Raw genomic sequence first — 26,910 nt, 5'->3', positions numbered from 1 at the left:
CACCATGAAATAATATTTATAGAGCAGTTATCTTCCGAATAAACTCTTAAAGACCTAGTAATATTTTACATCAATAGCAGTCAATATTAATCGTCACCTTATTTCAGTCTCATCTGAAAGTTGTAAATTCTTGGTTATCTTCACGAACCCTGGCTAACAAGTTGAATCAGCAATACAAAATTGGGTTTAATTATTTATTTACTAAATACCTAACTAATCACACAGAATTACATATACACAGAATTAATCATACCTTGATTACAAATGATGTCCTAAAGAAAAACGTCCCTAGCGGACGGAACAGATATGACAGCTGGTTACCCAAAGAAAAGGGGGTTGGGTTTGAGTGAAAGAGCGGGAAGACTGAAGAACAAAGGGAGAAGCGATGTCTCTATCGTAAATACAGGATCTTATGCATTCTAAATTACCGCCCATTTGGAAAAGGAAAATGCAATAAATATTTACTCTGAGCTGCGCTTCGGTAGGTTGGTGGTAGATGAAAGGCTATGTTGCCCAACAGAGTCCTTTGAAGAACGTCTCTGGTGGTAAATTGGATACGTTGTAGTAACGTCGTTGTGTGGTAGACGGGATACTCTGTCTGTTCTTTCCTAGCCCACGTTTGCAACTGCTGTTGCTAACGTATCACTTCTGTATCACTTCTGTAGTGTATCACTTCTGTAGTGAATAAGAGTTCATACCATTCGCAACCAAAGCTCACGCTGAGGTTGGCTTCGTTCTGTAGTTATTATCTGAACCCTTCTGACATCGGATCGTCATCCTAATGTACCCGGGAACAGAAGGTTACATTTTCGTCAAGGGCTTATATAGTGGAGGGAGAAGGGTGTGTTTTCATAGTTTTATAACCCATGTCTCTTCACAGGGGCGGGCCACTGATTGAGCAGAGCCCTAACCTTATGAAAACCCAAATCTCTCATTTGGAAGCTAAAATGACATTTAATCTTTTCACCAATAATTTTATATTTAAACATTTGAATTGCACAACAATTCCATGTGAATCTGATAACTATAATGTGTAGACTTTCCACTGTACCGTTTGTCAGCCTATCATTGATGAGAATGTCTCAGATGACAACCGAACTGACATCATATTCATTAAGTACCATCGCATATGTTCAACTGATTGGATTCCCAAAATATGGTTAATTTCCCCCCACCTTCTGATATTCCCAGAATCTCTGTTTAACAAAGGCTATTCAAGAGTCCCTCTGTAGAGTCAAGAGAGAGGGAAGGGAGAAAGGTATTTATGGGGGGGGTCATAAACCTTACCCACAGGCCAACATCATGACAACCCCATCCCAACCGTGAAGCACAGGGGTGGCAGCATCATGTTGTGGGGGTGGTTTGCTGCAGGAGGGACTGGTGCACTTCACAAAATAGATGGCATCATGAGGGGGGGAAATTATGTGGATATATTGAAGCAACATGTCAAGACATCAGTCAGGAAGTTAAAGCTTGGTCGTAAATGGGTCTTCCAAATGGACAATGACCCCAAGCATTCTTCCAAAGTTGTGGCAAAATGGCTTAAGGACAACAAAGTCAAGGTACTGGAGTGGCCATCACAAAGCCCTGACCTCAATCCTATAGATAATGTGTGGCAGAACTGAAAAAGCGTGTGCAAGCAAGGAGGCCTACAAACCTGACTCAGTTACACCAGCTCTGTCAGGAGGAATGGGCCAAAATTCACCCAACTTATTGTAGGAAGCTTGTGGAAGGCTACCCGAAACGTTTGACCCAAGTAAAACAATTTAAAAGTCAATGCTACCAAATACTAATTGAGTGCATGTAAACTTTTGACCCACTGGGAATGTGATGAAAGAAATAAAAGCTGAAATATATAATTCTCTCTACTATTATTCTGACATTTCACATTCTTAAAATAAAGTGGTGATCCTAACTGACCTGAGACGGGGAATTTTTACTTGGATTAAATGTCAGGAATTGTGAAAAGCTGAGTTTAAATGTATTTGGCTAAGGTGTATGTAAACTTCCAACTTCAACTGTAGCTAGCTTTGTTTGACCCCGATTGGTGTATATTTAACAAAGTTACAGTCAATCAAGTGTAGACCGCCCGTGTCATCGGCGCGCCATTAAGGCGTCGCTCTCTGACCAAATTTGGTGTCCTACAGGATATACTACACTCCTAATGATATTGTGAAGTCTGGTTACGTTCTAGGATCTCTGAGGAATAAATACGAACATAATTTGACTGGTTGAAATAACGTTTAGGGTTAGATTTTCACAGATTCCTTTCTTTGCAAGTTTTATTTTATTTTTTATTTCACCTTTATTTAACCAGGTAGGCTAGTTGAGAACAAGTTCTCATTTACAACTGCGACCTGGCCAAGATAAAGCAAAGCAGTAAGACACAGACAACAACACAGAGTTACACATGGAGTAAACAATAAACAAGCCAATAACACAATAAACAAGTCAATGACAGTAGAAAAAAAAGAAAATCTATATACAGTGTGTGCAAAAGGCATGAGGAGGAGGTAGGCAATAAATAGGCCATAGGAGCGAATAATTACAATTTAGCAGATTAACACTGGAGTGATAAATGAGCAGATGATGATGTGCAAGTAGAGATACTGGGGCCTGTTGCACAAAACTAGGATAAGGGATTAAGCCAGGATATCTTGGTGATCCTGGCTCAATTGATCCGTAATCCGGTTGCACTAAAGATGGATAGGGGGCAGGAGGATATGTTATGGTATAAATTACCATGGAGATTTATTCTGTGGAGCTAGCCTGCTCCAGACCAGGCTAAATTCCAGGATCTATTTAATCTCATCCCTAATGTCAGTCAGCAGTCACCACAAATGGAAACCAATAGTTATTTCACTGCTCACTATACATTGTTATCACATATAACTAGACCCACTGTTATTATTTAAACGTTTGTGATCATTAATTTCAATGATTTTGGATAAAAAATGATTTTTAGATGATGTTGCTATCATTAGATAATTTACAGTTTCCCATAGACTATAAGGCTATATATAAAATGATAGAATATTAGGGCCACAGAGGGGAAAAAAACACAAGTCATAATATTGTAACCAGTTGTTTTAAAGGAGGACAGTTGTTAAAATGACAGATGTGGGGCATTTCGTGAAATTGTACTTCAGTATGGTTTCATAAACAAAGACATGCTGATGTGCCAGAATATTAAGTATCACATTGTCATAAGTATCAAAACTGTAAAAACAATATGTAGCTTTTCTGCAGAAAGAACCAGCCTCATAAATTTATGACTTTATCCTTTTTCTTCAGTGTGGCCCTAGTACTCTGTCATATAAACAAATACACATTCCATATGAATATAAAAACACAATGTGTAACATTATGTTCCTTTATTGAATAAGGACAAAACAAAGCAGGTAAACCATCAGCTCCTTTCGAAACTGAAGTCACAGTGACTCTACAAGATGGAAAGCACAGAATCCAAGCATATTATACAAAATGATACATACACATTCAAAGGTCTGTATATAACACACCCTGCATGTCTGCACACTAAAATAAATGCAGGACAAATCCATACACATCAACTGAACAGACAAATGAATGGATGCAGTAGCCTCCCTGCAGCCTTGTATTACACACAGTATACCGCACAAACATCATAAGAGGCCAAATTCGTCAAAAAACGAACCCAAAAAAAACCAAATTCCTCTGCCACCGCAGGACATATTTAACCAAAATTGAAAGCACACATACTAACTAAAATAATTCAACACATATTGGTCCCTCAGCAGCCGACCACTGTCGTCATCAGGGAAGATTGCCGGATTGTCCCAGTCCATGGCTGGTGGCACTCTGGGGGCCCTCTCCTTCCTCAGGCAGGCCACATTGTGGAGGACAGCACAAGGCACAGTAATATCACATGCCCTAACAGGGCTGACCCTTAATTTGTGAAGGCAGTGAAAGCGTGCCTTCAGGAGGCCAAAGGTCATTTCAACTCTGGCCCTGGTCCTGGCATGGGCATGGTTGTAGGCCTGCTGTGCTTCCTGGGGGTCTGTGAAAGGTGTCAGGAGAAAAGGCTGGCAGCCATACCCCCTGTCTCCCAGCAACACACCAGAGAATTCACCTGTCAACACAAAATCTCATCATTACTACCTCATAAACACAGTGATATTCTTGACACAGCCATGATGGTTATAAATAGGGGTTGTGTGGCTTACCTTGTGATAGGCACTGATAGATTTCAGAGGCCCGAAAGATTCTGGAGTCATGGACTGAGCCAGGCCATTTTGCCACAACATTGCTGATCACACAGTCAGCATTGCAGACCATCTGAAATCATAAGATGAGGAATATTACACCAATCAATGCACATCACTGGCAATGCAGAGTGTTCGTCAATGGACAATATCAAAAAGTTATGTTCACCTGAACATTAATGCTGTGAAAGGATTTCCTATTCACAAAATCGGCCTCATGGGCACCTGAGGGGGCTTTTATCCTTATGTGTGTGCAGTCCACTGCACCAATGACATTGGGGAAACCTGTCACACAAAGTAATGAGTATCCTACTATGTGTTAACAGTTGTCCTGTAATTTGTAGATCCTCTTACCTGCAATCCTATAGAACTCCTCTTTGATGTCACAGAGTCTTCTGTGGCCAGGGAAGGAGATGAAGACATCTGCTAATGCTTTGATAGCCAGACACACACTCCTTATTGTGCGGCAAATTGTGGCCTTGTTCAGCTGTTCTGCATCCCCCACTGAGTACAGGAAGGCTCCACTAGCAAAAAAGCGCAAGGCCACACAAACCATTTGCTCCACACTCAGTGCATGGCTCCGTGCAGTGCGGTGCTTAATCCTGGGACCCAGTAGTCTGCATAGATACCTGATGCCATCTGCAGAAAACCTGTATCTTTCATATAGATGGTCATCAGGGAAGGCCAGTGGGTCCAACCGGTCCCTGAAGACCCTTTCTCGCCTGAAGGCTCTCCTCAGCACAAGTGCTTCTTCATCCACCACATCTCGCACGAATGGGCATGCCATTGTCAGAGCAGAAAGGAACACACAATTTTGGGCCTTCATATAGGCTAGTGGCCACACCTGGTGCTGGGGGGGTGGGCAAAAGAGGGCGATGCCTTATAACGATGACTTGGTTGTACTGATTGCTGGGAAAATAAAAAAAACCTTAGAAAGATGCCACCGTCCTGTGTGCTCACAATAAGAGCTCATATGTCATGGCTCACTTGACTTTACGAGAATATACCTAATTTTTATTTTGAGCTGTGTCATCTTCTTGGAGCTGGGGGAGGAAAGAAAAATAATGATTAATACATTTGTGTTACAGTTAGCATACAGTGTACATTGAAGGCATATCTCACCTCCCTCTCAAGTTTTTTTATTTCAAGGTCCAGTTTCCTAATTGTCCTCTTTTTTATTTCGGACTCCAGTGCAAGATTTTCCATCTTTTTCTTCTTGTACTGAATGTCTATGTCTGCCAGTTCTATTTGGCGCCGGAGGTGGTTGCCATACAACTTTCTGATAGCTTGTGAGCTCTGTGAACACAATACAATTAGCGCAGCTGGAATTTGGCAGGATGTGGTGTCCTTTTATTAATACGCACTATGTTGCCAGGCTGGTTTTCCCACTGTATAGCATCTGGGTCCTGTAAAAGAAATTAGATTTTTTGATTTTGATGAGGACTCCTCACCATTGTAGAGTAAATAGTACTTTCACAGTCTTAACATGATACCTCATGCCTTCTGGAATCCAGAGAGATGGTCTCCTCCTCATCATCATCTCCATCATGTGCTGTTGCTGCTGCACTGGGGCCTTCACCCTATCACATTTAATCGGATTCATATTGAAGCTAGTAGACAAGACATGCCAGGCCTACAGTATGCCTTTGATGGAGTACTCACTGGATCAGCATCGTCTGGTGCTTGTGCTGGTGGCTCTAACAGGAACACAGTGCTGCCAGACACTGCAAGGCAATAGGTAAACCAAAGTCAGACAGTCCAAATTGATTCAATATGAATGTGGTTGTATCCCATGTAGAGATGGAAGGACATACCTTGAATGAAGCGGGTGGCATCTTGGGAGGAACCTATGCTCGTCTCTTTCCCCCCAGGGATCCCCTCTAAGACGGGCCTGCCTTTATTTAGCTCCAAGGCCATGTCCTCTGCTGGGGTAAGGTCAGCCTTTGGTGACCCACCACCCGTGCCTTGTCTGTGGGTATTCTTTTTCACTGCTAAAACAGTACAGACAATGTGTGAGCAGGCACCTTCTGGGTACAATATATGCTTGTGCTTTGTTAAAATTAGTCAGGGACCATACCATTCTGCAGAATGTTCTTGTATTTGATTTTGACCTGCTGCCATGTCCGTTTTGGCCCGTTCATGTTTAATCTACACACACACACACACACACACACACATTTAATGGAGTCACACTGCAAAAAATTACTTGGTATTTTTGTCTTGTTTTCAGTAAAAATATCAAAAAATTTATCATAGCTTTATACAGTGTGATGGAGTTACTTTACACAATTTCACTCATATCTGCAGTGCATTTCAATTAAAAATTTAACCGTTTCATAATTACAGTACAACTGCATTTTTGGAGATGTGAATTAAATATTTGAATTGTAATTGTGATGTTTCAGCGGAGCGGTGAGTGTGTAATTGTGCACTACTTACGCATTCAGGCGGTCTGCAATACTTTGCCACGCTTTTTCTCTTTGCTTTATCACTGTGGCGGTGTTGCCTTTCTTCTTAATTATATCTTTTACCTCCTCGTATGCCTCCATGAGGATTTGTGCTTCCGACGGGGAAAAGTACGCGGCTCTAGTTGCCATGGTAAATCAGTTAATCTGTGATCTGTGGCGGGGTCTATTTGAGTGAGCCGTGAGCGCGCACCTATCCAGGATTGGTTTCACCTGGCTTAATGAATCCGTGTCTGCTCATCCTGGCTTGGTCTTTGTGCAACCAATTAAGCCTGGACGCACATGTTTTGGCTTCATTGAGCTCAGCTGAGTCATTTATCCCGGATGTCTTAATTCTACTTTTGTGCAACAGGCCCCTGGTGTGCAAAAGAGCAGAAAAGTAAATAAAATAAAAACAGTATGGGGATGAGGTAGGTAGATTGGGTGGGCTATTTACAGGTGGACTATGTACAGCTGCAGCGATCAGTTAGCTGCTCAGATAGCTGATGTTTAAAGTTGGTGAGGAAAATAAAAGTCTCCAACTTCAGCGATTTTTGCAATTCGTTCCAGTCACTGGCAGCAGAGAACTGGAAGGAAAGGCGGCCAAATGAGGTGTTGGCTTTGGGGGTGATCAGTGAGATATACCTGCTGGAACGTGTGCTACGGGTGGGTGTTGTTATCGTGACCAGTGAACTGAGATAAGGCAGATGTCACGTTCTGACCTTAGTTCCTTTGTTATGTCTTTATTTTAGTTTGGTCAGGGCGTGAGTTGGGGTGGGCATTCTATGTTGTTTTTTCTATGTTTTGTTCGATTGTTCTATTTCTATGTGTTTGGCCTAGTATGGTTCTCAATCAGAGGCAGGTGTCAGTCGTTGTCTCTGATTGGGAGCCATATTTAGGTAGCCTGTTTTTCATTGTGTGTTGTGGGTGATTATTTTCTGTTCTGTGTTTTTGTTTCACCGTACAGGAGTGTTCGTTTGTCGTTTTCTTGTTTTTGTTCAGTGTTCATTATTTCGTATTAAAACAATATGGACACTTACCACGCTGCGCATTGGTCCTCCTCTTCTTCCAACCACGACAAGCGTTACAGCGGAGCTTTACCTAGCATAGACTTATAGATGACCTGGAGCCAGGGGGTCTGGCGACGAATATGTAGCGAGGGCCAGCAGACGAGAGCATACAGGTCGCAGTAGTGGGTGGTATAAGGTGATTTGGTAACAAAACGGATGGCACTGTGATAGACTGCATCCAGTTTCCTGAGTAGAGTATTTGAAGCTATTTTGTAGATGACATCGCTGAAGTCGAGAATCGGTAGGATAGTCAGTTTTACTAGGGTAAGTTTTGCGGCATGAGTGAAGGAGGCTTTGTTGCGAAATAGAAAGCCGATTCTTGATTTGATTTTGGATTGGAGATGTTTACTATGAGTCTGGAAGGAGAGTTTACAGTCTAACCAGACACCTAGGTATTTATAGTTGGTCACATATTCTAGGTCAGAACCGTGCAGGGTGGTGATGCTAGTCGGGCGGGCGGGTGCAGGCAGCGAATGGTTGAAAAGCATGCATTTGGTATTACTAGCGTTTAAGAGCAGTTGGAGGCCACGGAAGGAGTGTTGTATGACTCCTTCCGTATGACCTCATTTGGAGGTTAGTTAGCACAGTGTCCAAGGAAGGGCCAGAAGTATACAGAATGGTGTCGTCTGCGTAGAGGTGGATCAGGGAATCACCCGCAGCAAGAGAGGCATCATTGATATATACAGAGAAAAGAGACGGCCCGAGAATTGAACCCTGTGGTACCCCCATAGAGACTGCCAGAGGTCCGGACAACATGCCCTCCGATTTGACACACTGAACTCTGTCTGCAAAGTAGTTGGTGAACCAGGCGAGGCAGTCATTAGAAAAACCAAGGCTATTGAGTCTGCCGATAAGAATACGGTGATTGACAGAGTCGAAAGCCTTGGCCAGGTCGATGAAGACGGCTGCACAGTACTGTCTTTTATCGATGGCGGTTATGATATCGTTTAGTACCTTGAGCGTGGCTGAGGTGCACCCGTGACCGGCTCGGAAACCGGATTGCACAGCGGAGAAGGTACGGTGGGATTCGAAATGGTCAGTGATGTGTTTATTAACTTGGCTTTCGAAGACTTTAGATAGGCAGGGCAGGATCGATATAGGTCTGTAACAGTCTGGGTCTAGGGTGTCACCCCCTTTGAAGAGGGGGATGACCGCGGCAGCTTTCCAATCTTTAGGGATCTCAGACGATACGAAAGAGAGGTTGAACAGGCTGGTAATAGGGGTTGCAACAATGGCGGCGGATAGTTTTAGAAAGAGAGGGTCCAGATTGTCTAGCCCAGCTGATTTGTACGAGTCCAGGTGGGGAGGCTTGGGCGATTAGCTGCGGGGGGGGAATGCAAAATCGATCATGCATGCTATATGGACCTTTTTAGGATATGAAAAATTATTTTATCTGAGAAAACGACACTTCATGGTATCTCTGTGACCCTTGGGATGATAAATCAGAGCAAGATTTCAGAATATAAGTACACATTTCACCTTCAGAGGTGAATTTATCAAACCTATCGCGGTGAAAAAAAGTGTTTTGTTGTTAGGAGCTCTCCTCAAACAATAGCATGGCATTTTTTTGCAGTAATAGCTACTGTGAATTGGACAGTGCAGTTATATTAACAAGAATTTAAGCTTTCAGCTGATATAAGAAGCTTATATGTACCGACATTTGTTGTTTCTCTAAAATCTGCGATCGTGACACACGGCGCTGCATGATTTACAACTGTCCTGTTGACGGGATGCCTATCCCTAAGACATTTGAACTGCTACACACAGCCTACATCATTGTCACCATATTAACATCATAGTCAACATAGCTACTAGAAATAACGCGTTAGTAAACACGCTACAAACATGCAGTACAGTGTACAGTAAGCAGCTACATCGGCGGGCCCCGGTGGCAATAAATCAATAAAACCAAAAGCTTACTTCGACTTAGAAGAGTTCCAGTGTTTGATAGCCATAGCCAGCTAGCTAACCTAGCATCCCTCTCTGTTTGAGCCAGGTGTTTGAGTAGGCTAAACTAGCTAGCTGCATTTTCTAGTTAAGTGAAGGTGAAAGTTTTTTTTAAATACAACAAAATATAGCTCTCTCTCTCGCGCTCTCTTGCTTCTCCTTAATTTAGGAATAAATTAAGTTGTTCAAAACTGTTATACTATTGTTTTTCTCTTTGAGTCAACTACTCACAACATTTTATGCACTGCAGTGCTAGCTGGCTATAGCTTATGCTTTCAGTACTATATTCATTCTCTGATCATTTGATTGGGTGGACAACATGTCAGTTCATGCTGCAAGAGCTCTGCTAGGTTGGATGACGTCCTCCGGAAGTTGTCATAATTACTGTGTAAGTCTATGGAAGGCCGTGAGACCCACAAGCCTACTAGGTTTTGTATTGAAGTCAATGTGCCCAGAAGAGGATGGAAACTAGATTTCCCCTGGCTACACCATGGTGCTACACTAGAGAGTGCTGTTGAGGCTACTGTAGACCTTCATTGAAAAACCGTGTGTTTTATTCAATTACTTGCTGACATTTGAATATATTTGGTATAGTTTTATCTAAAAAGTTAAACTTTTAAATTTTTCACTGTTTTAATTTTTTATGAAATTCACTGAAGAGGATGGTCCTCCACTTCCTCCTCCGAATATCCTCAACTGCCTTTAACTAATGAATAAGATGAACAAATAACTTGGACTGTATTTACACAGGCAGCCCAATTCTGATCTTTTTTTAAAATTAATTGGTCTTAATTGGCTCAGCTCTTTTGCCCATAATTGACCAAAAGATCAGAATTGGGCTGCTTGTGTATGTATCTCATATCTAATAAATAAGCAGAGGCCTAATGTAGTTGAGCTCTATCTACTACCATGTAGCCACCTCCCACAATCCAACCCTCCTACCCTTTTCCAGGGCCGGCAGCAGAACGAATCAGTTGGACGGGCCTTTGATTTCCATACAGGGACACGTTTTTGCTTTTTCATTATGGGGTATTGTGTGTAGATTGATGAGGGGGGAAAATGGTTCAATCCATTTTAGAATAAGGCTGTAATGCAACAAAATGTGGAAAAAGTCAAGGGGTCTGAATACTTTCCGAATGCACTGTATTTGTGGTGTACCTGGTGAGTTAAGACAATAAGAAATAAGCCATTGCCAAATGGGCACTTTCCTACATATGAATGCATTCTAGAGAGAGACGCACCATATCTTCGCCACACACCCCTCCCCTGTACCTTCTTCTTGTTGCAACATTTTCAATTATACTCAAGGCACAATATGTTCACACGTTTTAGACGCTTTTCACTGACAGCTGCAACTCAATCAGCTAGACCTACTGCCACACATGCACTACCCAAATTTGGGCTTCCCAAACACACTTGTGATTTGAAGCAATCCACAGATAAAAAATTAAAAAAAGATCCTCCGTGGCAATGTCATGCTCTCTGGTGAAGTATTTTAATGATATTATTTAGACAGGAGTAATTATATAATTTTGGTGTAACATCAATTTACTTTAGGGCAATCCAGCATCCTAACAGTGCACTTTTCACCCACCAACTTTCCTTTACAATTTGCAAGGTGCTGAAACCAGAGATCTGTATATAATGATGAGATGTTCATGTCTCCGCCCTTAAAATGGGAGTCTTTGTTCCAATGGCGGGAAGGCAGGCGACAAGTTTAGCTCTGCATATTATTCCCATAGAAACTAATTGGGCTTATTCTGGACAGATTTTGGTGAGAGTGAGCCCTCTCGCTTCATCTGTGCTGAAACGATATCACCAGAGAAAGCACAAACACAAACAGACCCCACAGACCCCCAGGACAGCAACACAATTAGACACAACCAAATCATGAAAAAACAAAAAGATAATTACTTGACACATTGGAAAGAATAAAAAAAACTGAGCAAACTAGAACGCTATTTGGCCCTAAACAGAGAGTACACAGTGGCAGAATACCTGACCATTGTGACTGACCCAAACTTAAGGAAAGCTTTGACAATGTACAGACTCAGTGAGCATACCCTTGCTATTGAGAAAGACCTGGCTCTCAACAGAAAACAGGCTATGTGCACACAAAATGAGGTGGAAACTGAGCTGCACTTCCTAATCTCCTGCCAAATGTATGACCATATTAGAGACACATATTTCCCTCAGATTACAATGATCCACAAAGAATTCAAAAACAAACCCAATTTTAATAAACTCCCATATCTATTGGGTGAAATACCACAGTGCACTCACAGCAGCAAGATTTGTGACCTGTTGTTACTTCACTTGCTTTAGCAATGTTAACATGTTTCCCATGCCAATAAAGCCCTTGAAGTGAATAAAATTGAAAGCATCCGAACGAGAGAAAAACCGCCCTCTATATGTAGCCCATGTAGGCCTATCTGATGCTCTCTGAACAGAAATAGGATGACATGCCATACACTTTCGGTCCAGACAGAATCCGATACAAGGTCGAAACATACTGAGCAGTGTTGCCAACTTAGCGACTCCGTCGCTATATTTAGCGAGTATTCAGACCCCTCTAGCGACACATTTTCAAAAAAGCGACTAGCGACAAATCTAGCAACTTTTTCTGGTGTTATTGGAGACTTTTGGAGACTCTGACGTGAAAGCACATATCGTTCTTACTCTTCTCAACGAGCAGCGGGTGCTGCAGTGGGCCCCGCCCCGCCCCCGCCCCGCCCCGCCCCCGCCCCGCCCCCGTCCCACCCCACCCCCGTCCCACCCCACCCCCGTCCCACCCCACCCCACCCCCGTCCCACCCCACCCCACCCCACCCCACCCCCGTCCCAAAGCACTCACAGGCGGCCCAGTCCTCGTGCAGTAATCCCTCCCAGCTGCAGTCAGAGCAGGAGATGTTCACCCCTCCGAGTCCAGACTGCAAATGAATCGCGCATGCGGGAAGCCGCCGCTGGCTGATCCCGCCCTGGTTTAGGGCGGGAATATATATATAAAAAAAAGATATATATATATATATAATGAAAAAACTAAGTAACTCTGCCAGTGTCTCTTTTGGGTCACTTTTGCAGGTCCCAAGCCCAGATAAAGGAGGAGGGTTGGAATTGTGACATAAAAAAAAAAAAAGAATTGACAGAAGAAAGTTCATTTGTAGTTCAAAACATATTTAGGGTGTTTTTTACTCACTTTCTGTCTCTCCCACGACATTATTCCTCTCTTCTACAGCGTCCATCACAATTAAATGCACATGGCCAATTATGCACATTAGGCGATGACGTCATTTAGCGACTTCTCGCTACTTTTAGGACAGCCAATAGCTACTTTCCTTACTGAGGAGTTGGCAACACTGAAATACTGAGACAGGGTTGCTGTTTCGCTTGCTCTAACAGAGCCTAGTCTATTCCTTACGTCTTCTCTGAACGAAATGGGCCACTATTCTCATAATTGTAATTGGATACATTTTGGGATGAGTTGAGTAATACATGTGTGCCATGTCATCAACATAATCTGATCCGACCAGGTGAGCTCGACATGCTGCAAAGATAACTTGATTTAAAATAAAGATTTTGATGTTGCTACGTTTTGATGTTTTTCTGTGCACAGCGCGCACTTGTGGTCTACAAACAAATATTATTTTCGATCAGGGTACGAATTTAGTCCAAACTGTGGCAGGCATGACGATGGGGGAACAGCGGAAAGACCGTATCGACCGTGTGCCGCACAGACCTTCAATAACGGGAGCTCCGTGAAATGCAAAACCTGTTCTCCTTGCGCTCCAAATCAAAAGCTGTCCGAATGCAACGCAACGACAGACACGCAATGCTGCGTAGAGGGGTGAGCGCAAATTCTCTCTGGGATAGCTTCAAATCTTGATTGGAAAATAAAGGATGGCCATTTGTTTTCAATCTGGTGCTGAAACTATCTGTGCTTGGTTGTTTGAGTAAAATGTTTAACTGTAGACCCTATGTCTAGGAACCAGACACGGTGTTGGAATGGAGCCCTGAGTACCACGGTGAGTTTCACCTATGATGATGAAGCTGACGATGCTATTTAATTAAGAGCGTCTGTGTGGTAGACTTTGAAGACCACTCTCAAATTTATCATGGCTGTTATTAATCTGTGGACTCTAACTACATCAACAACAGTGCCCCAGGGAGGATATTTATTCACAAATGTTTTCAATTTTGGTCAATGTCTTCTCAATAGGGCAATGAGCAAACAAAACAAATGTATTACATTATGAATGACAAAATTAATATGTTGACTTCACATAAATTTCAGACTCAACGTGTGCAACGGTCAACAACGTTAAGGGTCCAAGTGTCAACATCAAATCCCACCACAGCCAAACACATTGATCCGACATTACATCAGACTGCGTGTAAGTTCCAACCCAACCCCCAAATATGAGCCATTTTAGAAGTCATTTAAAAGGTACTGAGTTTGATAATACCAGATAATACCACCATTCAAAAATATGACTAAACTGTTTTGTTAGGATACTGCTGAACATGTCTAACTGCTCATTGTCACACTCCTCTGTGGTCTTTCAGGGATAGTGCTTACTGTCATCTTGGTTTTCTCTGTACTTGCATTTCTCTTATTCATCTATATTAAGACGAGAAGGAGAAGATCAAGAGCTTTTTGCTTCAGAGGTGAGCAGGATGATAAGCATTAGGGAGAATAAAAAATGTCAAACTGTCAATGTATAACACAGACCAACTGGTTTCACATGTTTGCTTAAAACCGCTTTAACTCTTCCACTTACCTTAGTCTGTGTAAAAAGCACTTTTTTCCTGTCCTATGTTTGAATGGTTGTGGTTTGACACAGATAAGGAGAATACCCACCAACGGTCACAGAGCAGTAAGACAACAGCAGCTGTCAATGAAGAGATTGCTCTGTTACAGTCAGAGACCAGGAGCCTAGAGGACATTTTGAGTGAGTTATCAAGTGCTATTACTAATAGAGCTACTACCAGTCTGTTATTCATTGGTATTACTAGTACCTCTACATCACTACTCTTCCATAAGTTGCTAAAAGGCTCTTGATGTTTTAGCGCGCCACTTGAATTTCAGCACAAATATCCCATGACATGTGGCTGGTTCAACGAAAAGGGTCCCTTTTGTGTCTTTCATATTTTAAGTAGAAATTGTGCCCCATATTTAATTTTAAAAGCCTGTTACATTAAAGGAAGTGCCCTTTAATGTTGACCACATGGATAATTCAATGAAGACTGAAAAGATGTTAAACTGTTCCTTTTAAAATAATTGTTTCAAAAGAAACATTAAACATCTAATAGTCAAATCATAGTGTAAAAGCAGGTGAGCTGGTGCTACTCTTTTTGTACATTTTCTGGTGTTTTGAGGTTGAAAACTGAGTGGGTTGAGCAGAACACGTCAACCCTGTTACCCAACAATTTACATTGTGAAGCTTGCATTCAATTGCCCCTCCCTGTTACACAAAAGCTTCCATTCCCCGTCAAAAGGGGATTTATGGCTAATTTAAGATGAAATTGTCAACCCTGTTACTTTATTAGTCACTTAATATAGTAGTTATTTTATTTCACCTCTTGATATGGGGAAATCATGTTTTTTATTAAGTTGACCGTGTGCTCTTCATGACAGAATGTTAAAATGAGGTGAAATCAGGTTTTTCTCCACCCAAAAGGGACTAATTTTGTGGAACGACCCATTAATACTTGATTTACGTATTTGGCTCTGGATTGACACAAGTCAGCATTACAGGCATGTCACTCACCCTTAGTGATATTTCCCCTCGTCTCACCAGGTCCTGACCTCCAGTCGGCGCCACTGCAGACGGTTCTGGACAACCTGGATGTTCTAGAGGAGCTTGTGATCCTGCTGGACCCGGAGAGCCCTGGGGTGAAGAACACCAGCCACCTAGCATCTCGCTGCTCATTCCCCGCCACCTGGATTACCTACACCTACTCCCTGAGGGAGAGCAAGAGCCCCTTGAGGGCCGTGCTGGAGGGGGTCACCACCAAGCACCCAGAGTGGACTGTAGGACACCTGGCCAGGCTGCTGAGAGAGATGGACCGGAACGACGCAGTGGCGGTGCTCACCAAGCTCAGCTTGCTTAAGGTGTTCTAGTCTGGGTGTGTTCTGTGTTGGGTCCGGAAGAGATGGCTCCATCCAGATACAACCGCGAGTCTCTACCCCCTGCCAAGGCACTGAGATATAACAGGAGGGCCAGTAGGTGGCATGCTTTTCTTGGGGACCCCAAAGCCCCAAGGCAGTGATTGGGAGCACTGTTATTTTGCATTAGGGTTCAAGTAAGATATTTAACTGCGATAACATGGCACTTATAACTTAATGCAGGGATGTTAACCCCGGTGTACTGAAAAAGAAGAGCTGCACACTCTAGGAGCTCAGATGCAATAATATACTAACCTAATAACCAACGTTTTGACAGACAACCTGTCTTCATCAGGGTATAATGACAAACACTGTGGGGTGACTAGTTTATATTGTGTCGAAGGACACACACAAGTGTCTCTAATCATGACCGGGTGTGGCTTGATATCATTTGTTTATTTTCAGATATAAATAGAACATACAAAAAACATGAATGGATAGCATACAATCATAGATAACATTTTGCTACATAGGCCTACAAACATTTATAATGAATAGCAAGATCAAGGTAATGGCTTCAGATCAGTCTACGTTGAGACCGAGGGGAGCAAGGGTCTTTAAAGTAAAGATCCAGGCAGCCTCTCGTTTTAACAAATTGTCGAGGTCACCCCCTCCTAGGGAGGGTGACGTGTTTGATGCCGATATAACGTAGGTACGAAATCGAGTGTTCATTTTTACCACAAGGACAAGTTCTAAGATAAATAACTGCCTTAGGGAAGCACGTGATAACACCTTTGTTTGGGGGTGTTTAAAGGATCTACATTTGTAAGTGACATTGTATTGAGCGTAGCTGTTACACTTGTAGTTTCCATCCGGTAGAGGTGCAAATAGACATTGTGCAGGAGTATTTTGGGGTGGTAAATCAGTTTACCAATTGATCAGAGATTTCTGCCCCGTGAAAATACGACCAAGGGAGGGTCCAAAAACACATTACCGATAGTGTCAGCGGACCGTAGAATGTGGCAATGTTTGTGAACGATTCCCTTAATTTGTTCAGAGCACTTTAAATGAGGGGTAGTGAGGATGCAAGAATGCTGCTTTTTGCAAGACTGTCCTTGAAAGAGATTAAGGGACATTTTAATGTTTGTGCCATTCTTATCTAATTTCTGTGTTCTATACACCAATTTCTGTGTTCATGCAAGTGGCTGACTGTACAAATCACACCTATGAGTAGCTGAAATTTGGCAGTAGGCCCAGACCGTGTTTTGAGAATAAACAAAAGATCTCAGATTCAAGGTATCAGCTTAGAGAAAGAAGTCTCGTGAGGTGTTGGTCTGTCACGTTATGAAACAGTATTGGTCGGTCACATGGATGAAACAAAACGGTAATGATTAATGAATTATGCCAAATCATGCAAATATAACTTGTCTGTGTATAGCCGTATATAAGACAACGGTTGGGACTGCCCCGGCAGAGTTTTCTGACAGACATGTGTACTATAGTGCATTGAGTTGGTTGGAACCTCTCCAGCACGCTGACAAATAAACAATTATTCATTTAAGATTGAGTGTCCCTGTGTAAGAATTGGTTATGGATTTTTGTACCCCCCTCTCCTTGAATTTTCTTTGCATCTCAGCCATATTTCTGTCAATCTGATTGTTTTTGATTCGACAGAATTGGCTGTAGGGCAAACTGTATTCCATGGGAAGCGGGGGTGACAGCTATCAAGCCCTCAAACTGTTACGATCAATAGGTTTCCTGTAAAGATCAGTATATAGAAAATTATCCTCACACAAAATCAGAAGATCAAGGAAACTGATTTGATATGTGTCAGATGGCACAGTAAATCTCAGGCACTCAGAACAAGTGTTAAGTTCCCAACCTGGCCCTCACAATCATTATCATCTTATGTCAAACGTAATATCGCTGTATTTATACATTGCATGTTATATAAATGTCATATTAGCATTTGTTTAATTCAATTTTCAAATGATCAAGTCTGATTTGTTCAAACATCTTAACATCTTTATTAAGCAAACATTATAAATAAAAAAAGTGCATAGAAAAATTAAACGGGTTTAGAAATATGTATACAATTATTTACAAACTCAGGGCTTATTTGTACAAGGTAACAATGACAAGTTCACACATATTTTCATGTCTTTAACACTTTGTTATACTTTAAAATAACCCTACCATATAGAACATACAGCTTTCTGAACCATTTCTGGGAGAGATCGTCATGGTAACTTCAGGTTTCCAACTAGTGCTTTGCATGCTTCATCGAACACACAGGCCAGCTCTGCAGGACATTAAAACCAAGTTACTCTTATTATATTGTCATCATCCTCTTTTTTGCATTAGTATTCTTTCTGTCAGAACAACTGAGGTAGAATCCTGGCAAGAGGTTGGGGAGTGGAGTGGGTATAGAGAAACCTGCTCTGAGCGGGGTTTTCAGCGGAAAAGGAAGCAAGGTTAAGGATAGCCGTATCCCTGAAACAGATGAATCCTGTTATTGTCAAACTAAGGGTGTTAGATGATTGACACATGGGAATACAAGCTCAATCTCACTGATTGGTCACGCAGGCTGGTGGGCTTAAGCTCTTCCTAACTGGTTATTACATTTCAAAAGGACAGTGCTCATTTCCTTTAGATTATTATCTCTATCTTGAAGGGTTCTCTGTAGCACGCAGATGGGAAGAACAGCGTGGACTCAAATGCTTGATATTCTCCTGTTATATGGCCTGCCGATACTAAGGCCTGCTGTACTTTCTCCATGAAAATTCTACCAGAACAAAGAAATACAATCAAAAACAAATAAAAAATACCTGCTTTAGGCCAATGTCTTGTGTAAAGGCTGAAATGTAATACACAACTGTCCCCAAACATCAAGGTTCAAATAAGAGAAAGAAGAAGTAACAAAGTAAACAAAAAGAGGAAACGAGGGGAGGAAGATTTCCCACTAGACCACCATTTATACAGCTAGTTTCACCAGTCCAAAATCTGAACAGAAACATGAATAAATACAACTATTCTAGAGCTCAAGCAATCTCTTATTGTAAAGATGTGAACAACAGGGTGTACATTTCATGTCCTAATGTCTGAATGAACTGACTGACAGCCTTTTTTAAAGTTGTACGACAGCAAACGTTAAGGTGCTGAGTACAGTACTAACGCTATGCTTGAGATCTCCAGTGCACAGGGGTGCTGTCAGTCCACACAGTCGGGTATATATAGAGTTTATAACACATCTCTTAGTGGTCTAACACAGTGTTCCACCCTTTGTGGATTGCAGAGAATGTCAGAGAGAAGTCTGTACTTTGTTGAGAAATATGGAGTCTGGATTTTGTTAGTTCACTAAAGATGTGCAACTGGAGCGCAGCAAAGCAGTAGGCCTAATATTATTGCAAAAGGTAATCAGCATTTGCCATGATAGTAATAAAATATATTTTTAAATAAAAAAAGACGCACTGAGGTTTCCAGCTAAACTCGTCACTCTTGGATTGGGTAGTGTTTGCTACATACAAAAACATTGAAGGGAAAGTTCTTAAAGATATGATTTAGCTGCAGCAAACTCTTTAAGGGTGACACTAACCGTTATCTAACCGTTTAACTGAACATAATGGAGGTCCCTTCCCCGGTCTGTGTGAGAGGCGAGTGGAGAATGGATAGAAAAATAGGTATTATTTGCAGGGTCTCTGACCTAGGAGCCACAAAGCCTATGGCCCATCATATCTAGCACCATGGTTCTCTGAAGTCAACGGAAAGCAAATATGTACAACCTGACGCATGATGAGCTCTGTGAAAAATAATTTCAAATAAATAAAACAATGATTCATAAATCAAGTAAAGATGGAGATATGGCTAAGGGATCAACTGTAGAGGATGGAGCCAACATGATTATGGGTGTCAAAATTAAAAAATCTCCCCCTGCCCCCCCGACAAAAAAAGATGAGGAATCTCTCCAAGTCTAGCTTTTCTGGTCCACCCTTATTTCAACAGAAAGTGCTTGACGTTATGGCGTCAAGGAAAATACCTTCATGCAACATAGAACCAGCATAACCACAACAGATGTCTGCAGCGTTCAGTATCTTGTTCTCAAGAAACAACCCACGCTATAACGGTAGCTACTTCCACCCTCTCCTGTGGTGAACTTGTCCAACCTCTGGCAGGTGCATATCGGTTAGGAGCCAATGTGGGCTTATGGATACATGTCCCTGTGTGGCCTCTTCTCTCTTGCTCCCCCATCTCCTGGCCCTGGTTCCTCTCCCAGTCTTTTCGTAGTGGCCCATCCTTTCCTGTATTTTCTCCTCCCCCACCTCCCAACCCAGTAAAACCTTAATTTAAGGCTTTTAACCTCTTCATCTGTTGCCTCTGCTCTCATCCCCTTTCCTTGTGCCTTGTTCCCCCTGCAGAGACTGTGGAAGTACCAAGTCCTCCTCCTGCCCCTAGTTGAGGAAGCGTCTGCATTTCCGGGCCCCGCAGTTGCAGTTGAGCTTGCTTGCTGGGTCTTCGATGGGGAACTTGTAGTCGTAGGTGAGCTCCTCGCCCCGGTAGATCTTGCGCAGGGCGAAGATGACGATGTGCTTCTGGCCCTCCACGTTGATGACGCGCGAGTAGCAGTTGGGCTCGCATGAGTGGTTTATGAAGCGCGCCGCATTGCCGTGCATGGTGGCGTCCACCACGTCAAAGTCATCGATACGGAACATGTAGCAGCCGATACCCTGTGGAGGAAGGAGGGAAAAGAGACAGGGGACTTAGTTTTAGTTTAAGGAACATGTATTATGTTGGTATCAATAACATGTATTTATTCAAGCCCACAATTAGTGGACTTAAAACAAATCCACCAAATAAGGTCTCGTTGGGATGAACCATAGGATTTATGTCGTCTCCGCAAACACACTCTGGACTGATTGATCTCACCTTGCCATCGTAGTACTTCTCCCGCTTGTCTGTCAGCACTGAGCGAATGACGATGCCGGCATACTCAATGACCATCTCCTGAGCATCGATGTTCCTCTTGCAGAACAGACCTCGGCCGTGGATAGCAGACCTACACCAGAGAGATGTCAGAAGAGGTTCAAGTATGAACAACAGTTCCCATAGCTAATCTCCTTGGCTATTAAAAAGGATGCAATGGATCACATTATTTTTATTATCTGATCCTGAGTCAATGGAAATTCATGTTACTTATTTTGCAGCAGAATAACAGAATAGCAGAAAAGGGAGGGGCAGGAAATATAAACCATGCCTCAGTCCCTAGTTTGCTGTGATAGCTGTAGAGCAGTGGTTCCCAAACTTTCTATAGTCCCGTACCCCTCGAAACATTCAACATCCAGCTGCGTACCCCCTCTAGCATCAGGGTCAGCGCACTCTCAGATGTTGTTTTTTGCAATCATGGTAAGCCTGCCACACACAAACACACTATACAATATACTTCTTTAACATAAGAATGAGTGTGAGTTTGTCACAACCCGGCTCGCGGAAAGTGACAAAGAGCTCTTATAGGACCATGGCACAAATAATAATCAATAATTTCTCTATTTAACCATCTTACATATAAAACCTTATTTGTTCATCGAAAATTGTGAATACCACACCACAGGTTAATGAGAAGGGTGTGCTTGAAAGGATGCACATTACTCTGCAATGTTGGGTTGTATTGGAGAGTCTGTCTTAAATCATTTCCCACACAGTCTCTGCCTGTATTTTGTTTTCATGCTAGTGAGGGCTGAGAATCCACTCTCACATAGGTACATGGTTGCAAAGGGCATCAGTGTCTTAACAGCGTGATTTGCCAAGGCAGGATACTCTGAGCACAGCCCAATCCAGAAATCTGGCAGTGGCTTCTGATTAAATTCAATTTACACAGAACCGCTTGTTGCAATTTCGATTTCTCTTGTTCAGATATCAGTAAGTGGACTGGAGGCAGGGCATGAAAGTGATAACAAATCCAGTTATTTGTGTCATCCGTTTCGGGAAAGTACTTGAGTAATTGCACACCCAACTCACTCAGGTGCTTCGCTATTTCACATTTGGCATTGTCCGTAAGCTTGAGTTCTTTCGCACACAAAAAAATCATACAATGATGGAAAGACCTGTGTGTTGTCCTCGTTAATGCAGACAGAGAAGAGCTCCAACTTCTTAATCATAGCCTCAATTTTGTCCCGCACATTGAATATAGTTGCAGAGTCCCTGTAATCCTAGATTCAGATCATTCAGGAGAGAAAAAAACATTACCCAGATAGGCCAGTCGTGTGCGAAACTCGTTATCATCATGCAAGCGGTCAGACAAGTGAAAATTATGGTCAGTAAAGAAAACATTAAGCTCGTGTCAATACTTTACCCCTTGATAACCAGCATACTTCTGCATGTTGTAAAAGCGTTACTTGGTCGCTGCCCATATAATTGCATACTGCAGAAAATACACGAGAATTCAGGGGCCTTGCTTTAACTTCTTTGGGATAGGGGGCAGTATTTTCACGTCAGGATGAAAAGTGTGCCCAAAGTAAACTGCCTGTCACTCAGGCCCAGAAGCTAGGATGTGGATTTAGATAGAAAACACTAAAGTTTCTAAAACTGTTAAAATTAGGTCTGTGAGTATAACAGAACTAATATGGCAGGCGAAACCCCGAGGACAAACCCCCCCCCTCCAAAAAAAAAAATTCAGCTTACCACTGTTTTCAATGGCTAGTACTATAATTATAAGCCCAAGTCCTCCCAAATTGCAGTTCCTAGGGCTTCCACTAGATGTCAACAGTCTTTAGAAAGAGTTTCAGGCTGGTTTTTGGAAAAATGACCCAGAAATTGTAGTTTTTCTAGGTGGCTCCCATTTTGGCTGTAGTGTTTCCAAGCGCGTGGAGGAAAGCGCGTTCTTTCTTATTTATCTCCGGTAATGAACATACTATTCTCCATCTTAAATTGTATCGTTTATTTGTGTATTAGGATACCGAAGGTTTGATTATAAACGTTGTTTGACTTGTTTGGAAAAGTTTATTAGTAACGTTTGGGATTCATTTTGTATGCATTTTGATGGAGGGAAACTGGATGGATTATTGACTGAAGCGCACCAGCTAAACTGAGTTTTTATGGATATAAAGGACATTATCGAACTAAATGGCCATTTGTGATCTTTTGGAGTGCCAACAGAAGATCAAAGGTAAGGCATTTTTTATATCGCTATTTCTGACTTTCGTGTCGCACCTGCCTGGTTTAAATGTTTTTCATGTGTTGATATGCGGGGCGGTGTCCTCAGATAATCACATGGTTTGCTTTCGCCATAAAGCCTTTTTGAAATCTGACACGGCGGCGGTATTAACAACAAGTTAAGCTTTATTTTGATGTATTACACTTGTATTTTCATGAATATTAAATATTTATAGTAATTTAATTTGAATTTGGCACCCTGCAATTTCACCGGATGTTGTCGAGGTGTCCCACTAGCAGCATGCCTTTCCCAAATTAACAAAGTTAACAATTTTCACTGTAGTGTCCAAAACATCTTCAAGCTGTCAGGCATTCCCTTGGCAGCAAGAGCCTCTCGGTGGATGCTGCAGTGAGCAACTGCTTGCATGCGTTATCACTCCACTGTGTCTCCCTGTCATGGCAGCAGCTACCAACATGAGCAGCAGCTACCAACATGAGCAGCAGCTACCAACATGAGCAGCAGCTACGTTTGGCTACATATGGACCGTTAGTGGAATTCCCGTGAGAGAGTAACGGTTAATGTGATTGGATGTTAATTATTTCACTAGGCTACCTATATTTGACATTGTGTTGTTATTTTACTGAACACTAGATGGCTTAATTTTATTTTTGGCAGTGAAACGAGGCTACTCAGGCGAGAAAAAAACCTCACCCAAATGTACGTTTGAAAATATAAATGGACTGTTTGAAAATGTGGGGGGGGGGGGGGGGGGGAAAGTGAACCACATTTTTATTTGGCGTACCCCCGACGGCATTGCGCGTACGCCCGTACCCCAGATTGGGAATACCTGCTGTAGAGAACCACAGTGACTGCTTCCTGTCCAGACAGACCGCAAATGACCTATGGTGGGGTCAGTTTGCACCCCACTGAGAAACGCATGAGCTCTTTAGCCCAGAATCATGATCATAGTCACAGGCTTTGTCCATAGTATTGGCTTTGACCAGGACTAGTTGTGTGCTGACCTGTACACGCCTACAGCCTCCTTTGATGTCCTCTCCAGATGTCTGAAGCGCATGGCCATGGGGAGCTCCAAGCTAGTGGCACGTCTAGGAGAAAAGGGATAAGCAGAGAAGATGATGATGTGCTTCTGACCTTTCACGTTGAACTCTGAGAAAAGAGTCACTAGAGACTCTAAGACACAAGAGGGTAGAACACATTTTTAACGTTGCTTGTTTGGGGGAAGTAGTTGCAGAAATGACGGAATGGTTTAGTCCAACCACAAAGATCACTTTAGGGGAGTTACAAATACAGGAATAGACAACATTTCAATAGTGAATTAGTCACAGCTATAAAAACGATTATGTAAACCTGTAGTTGTACAGCTGGCTCCTTTGTTACTCATCAGGCTGAACGAATACATTGATATGTCTACCAACTTATAAATGGATAATTTGTTGATGTGAAAGTTGTTTTTCAAAGGAACAACATTTGCGGCCATGTACAACACGTTCTAAGAATGTTCTGCTAGACAAGATCTTTCATGGACTAGCTACTGCAGTATTTAAGCCAAAGTTTCCTTTTTAAAGATATTAGCTAGCTTCCTTTGCGATGGCCAGCATACAATAACTCTGTAATCTGACCTTGTGGATTTGAGTGGGACTTCATCCTCCTCCTCATCGTAAGGGTTGATGTCAGGGAGCTGGCGGTGCTGGGAAGCCAGGAAGTTGAACATGTCGAAGGTGGACTTCCTGTAAGAGAAGACAGGAACAAGGTGTTACGTTAAATTTTACAGTATGCAGACTTTCTTTATCATAGTTATTTTTTGCCCAGCACTGGTGTAGAATTTGGGATGTGTACATCACCCACACACTCTTCATATGTTAATGAAAGGAGCAGCATAGACGTCATACAGGTCTTATTTCCAGCTTACTCAGACTGTGGAGTTGGAGATGACACTCGCATTGAAACACAACAACCACAGACATCCTTTGTTCCTCTAAACCTGACAGCTGTCTACATTCAAAACAGACATTTCACCAATACTCCACACAGACACTAGTTTCCACTTTGAAGTTGAAAACCACCTACAGAGGGGAAAACCCAGATTTTTTAAACATATGCTAGACTTTAGTGCTATGGGTTGACCAACTGCAAGGTGAGGACAAAATAATACCGGTTCCCACCATTAGACTTGTGGTGATTAACAATTCTCAGAAATTTCCAAATGAATACATTTGTATTTATTAAACTTCTTCCAAACTATGACTCATGGTTAGGGTTGTACATTTTGGTGAATATTCAGAGGTGAAAACTTTCCGTGGGAATTAACGGAAATACACTACTGTTCAAAAGTTTGGGGTCACTTAGAAATGTCCTCGTTTTTGAAAGAAAAGTAAATTTTCTGTTGATTAAAATAACATAAAATTTATTAGAAATACAGTGTAGACATAGTCATTTACAACATTAACAATCGTAGGTGGAAACGGCAGATTTTTTATGGAATATCTACATCGGCGTACAGAGTCCCATTATCAGCAACCATCACTCCTGTGTTCCAATGGCACGTTGTGTTAGCTAATCCAAGTTTATCATTTTAAAAGGCTAATTGATCATTAGAAAACCCTTTTGCAATTATGTTAGCACAGCTGAGAACTGTTGTTCTGATTAAAGAAGCAATAAAACTGTCCTTCTTTAGACTAGTTAAGTATCTGGAGCATCAAATCAAATCAAATTTGATTGATTGGGGTTCGATTACAGGCTCAAAATGTCCAGAAACAAAGAACTTTCTTCTGAAACTCGTCAGTCTATTCTTGTTCTGAGAAATGATGGCTATTCCATGCGAGAAATTGCCAAGAAACTGTAGATCTGGTACAACGCTGTGTACTACTCCCTTCACAGAACAGCGCAAACTGGCTCTAACCAGAAAAGAAAGAGGAGTGGGAGACCCCGGTGCACAACTGAGCAAGAGGACAAGTACATTAGTGTCTCTCTAGTTTGAGAAACAGACGCCTCACAAGTCCTCAACAGGCAGCTTCAATAAATAGTACCCAAAAAACACCAGTCTCAACGTCAGCAGTGAAGAGGCGACTCCGGGATGCTGGCCTTCTAGGCAGAGGACCTCTTGCTCAGTTGTGCACCGGGGCCTCCCACTCTTTCTATTCAACAGTCATTGACAACATTAACAATGTATTCCTGATCAATTTGATGTTATTTTTAAATGGACAATTTTTTTTGGCTTTTCTTTCAAAAACAAGGACATTTCTAAGTGACCCCAAACTTTTGAACAGTAGTGTACATGCAAATTAATATTAATACCATCCTGATGTCCTAGCCGTGTCTGAATCCTGGCTTAGGAAGGCCACCAAAAATTCTGAAATTTCATCCCCAACATTTTCCGCCAAGATAGAACTGCCAAAGGGTGTGGAGTTGCAATCCCCTGTCTGCAGAGTTCTGTCATGCTATCCAGGTCTGTGCCCAAACAGTTCGAGCTTCTACTTGTAAAAATCCACCTTTCTAGAAATAAGTCTCTGACTGTTGCCGCTTGTTATAGACCCCCCTCAGCCCCCAGCTGTGCCCTGGACAACATATGTGAATTAATTGCCCCCCATTTATCTTCAGAGTTCGTAATGTTAGGTGACCTAAACTGGGATATGCTTAACACACCGGCCGTCCTACAATCTAAGGTAGATGCCGTCAATCTCACACAAATTATCAAGGCACCTACCAGGTACAACCCTAAATCTGTAAACACGGGCACCCTCATACATATATTCCTGAACAACCTGCCCTCTAAATACACCTCTGCTGTCTTCAACCTGGATCTCAATGATCACTGCCTCATTGCCTGCGTCCGTAATGGGTCCGCCACCCCTAATCACTGTCAAACGCTCCCTAAAACATTTCAGTGAGCAGGCCTTTCTAATAGACCTGGCCCGGGTATCCTGGAAGGATAT

At 42.3% G+C, this 26,910-nt stretch overlaps 3 protein-coding genes across 11 annotated transcripts in view; 1 reads left to right on the top strand and 2 right to left on the bottom strand.

The window, feature by feature from the left end:
- Positions 1-3,338: 3,338 nt before the first annotated feature.
- On the bottom strand, positions 3,339-8,223 carry LOC139563962 (putative nuclease HARBI1). Of its 8 annotated transcripts, XM_071383060.1 has the most exons (11): positions 6,684-8,220; positions 6,322-6,392; positions 6,059-6,235; positions 5,907-5,968; positions 5,738-5,824; positions 5,609-5,650; positions 5,367-5,540; positions 5,252-5,287; positions 4,599-5,153; positions 4,206-4,317; positions 3,339-4,111 (listed from the first exon to the last, which is right to left on the bottom strand). In XM_071383060.1, exons 1-8 carry the CDS (start codon positions 6,839-6,841, stop codon positions 5,252-5,254), a joined length of 807 nt encoding a protein of 268 aa, XP_071239161.1. In that variant the 5' UTR covers positions 6,842-8,220; the 3' UTR covers positions 3,339-4,111; positions 4,206-4,317; positions 4,599-5,153. The 8 variants fall into 8 exon arrangements, with proteins under 8 accessions (XP_071239161.1, XP_071239160.1, XP_071239159.1 ...); XM_071383059.1 differs by having other exon boundaries at positions 5,252-5,540; positions 6,684-8,222; XM_071383058.1 differs by having other exon boundaries at positions 4,599-5,540; positions 6,684-8,223.
- A 4,810-nt stretch (positions 8,224-13,033) lies between these two features.
- LOC139563968 (IGF-like family receptor 1) lies at positions 13,034-17,371 on the top strand. Its single transcript, XM_071383071.1, is given in 8 exon segments — positions 13,034-13,160; positions 13,163-13,234; positions 13,359-13,548; positions 13,687-13,726; positions 13,996-14,095; positions 14,268-14,369; positions 14,546-14,653; positions 15,503-17,371. Coding segments are annotated over 8 exon segments (957 nt in total). The 5' UTR covers positions 13,034-13,138; the 3' UTR covers positions 15,826-17,371.
- Positions 17,372-17,813: 442 nt separating this feature from the next.
- LOC139563939 (histone-lysine N-methyltransferase 2B-like) overlaps positions 17,814-26,910 on the bottom strand; it is a 77,255-nt gene continuing 68,158 nt past the window's right edge. For both annotated transcript variants that reach the window (XM_071382983.1, XM_071382982.1), the window contains exons 31-34: positions 24,598-24,705; positions 23,980-24,063; positions 20,734-20,863; positions 17,814-20,534 (exon numbers count right to left, since the gene is read on the bottom strand). In XM_071382983.1, coding sequence (XP_071239084.1) covers positions 20,259-20,534; positions 20,734-20,863; positions 23,980-24,063; positions 24,598-24,705 — 598 coding nt within the window. In that variant the 3' untranslated portion in view covers positions 17,814-20,258. The remainder of the gene's footprint in view (positions 20,535-20,733; positions 20,864-23,979; positions 24,064-24,597; positions 24,706-26,910) is intronic.

Source organism: Salvelinus alpinus, chromosome 35 (assembly GCF_045679555.1).
Source record: "Salvelinus alpinus chromosome 35, SLU_Salpinus.1, whole genome shotgun sequence".
Classification (NCBI taxonomy): Eukaryota; Metazoa; Chordata; class Actinopteri; order Salmoniformes; family Salmonidae; genus Salvelinus; species Salvelinus alpinus.
Note: the sequence above shows the minus strand (reverse complement) of the source record. Positions and strands in the feature narration are given on the sequence as shown.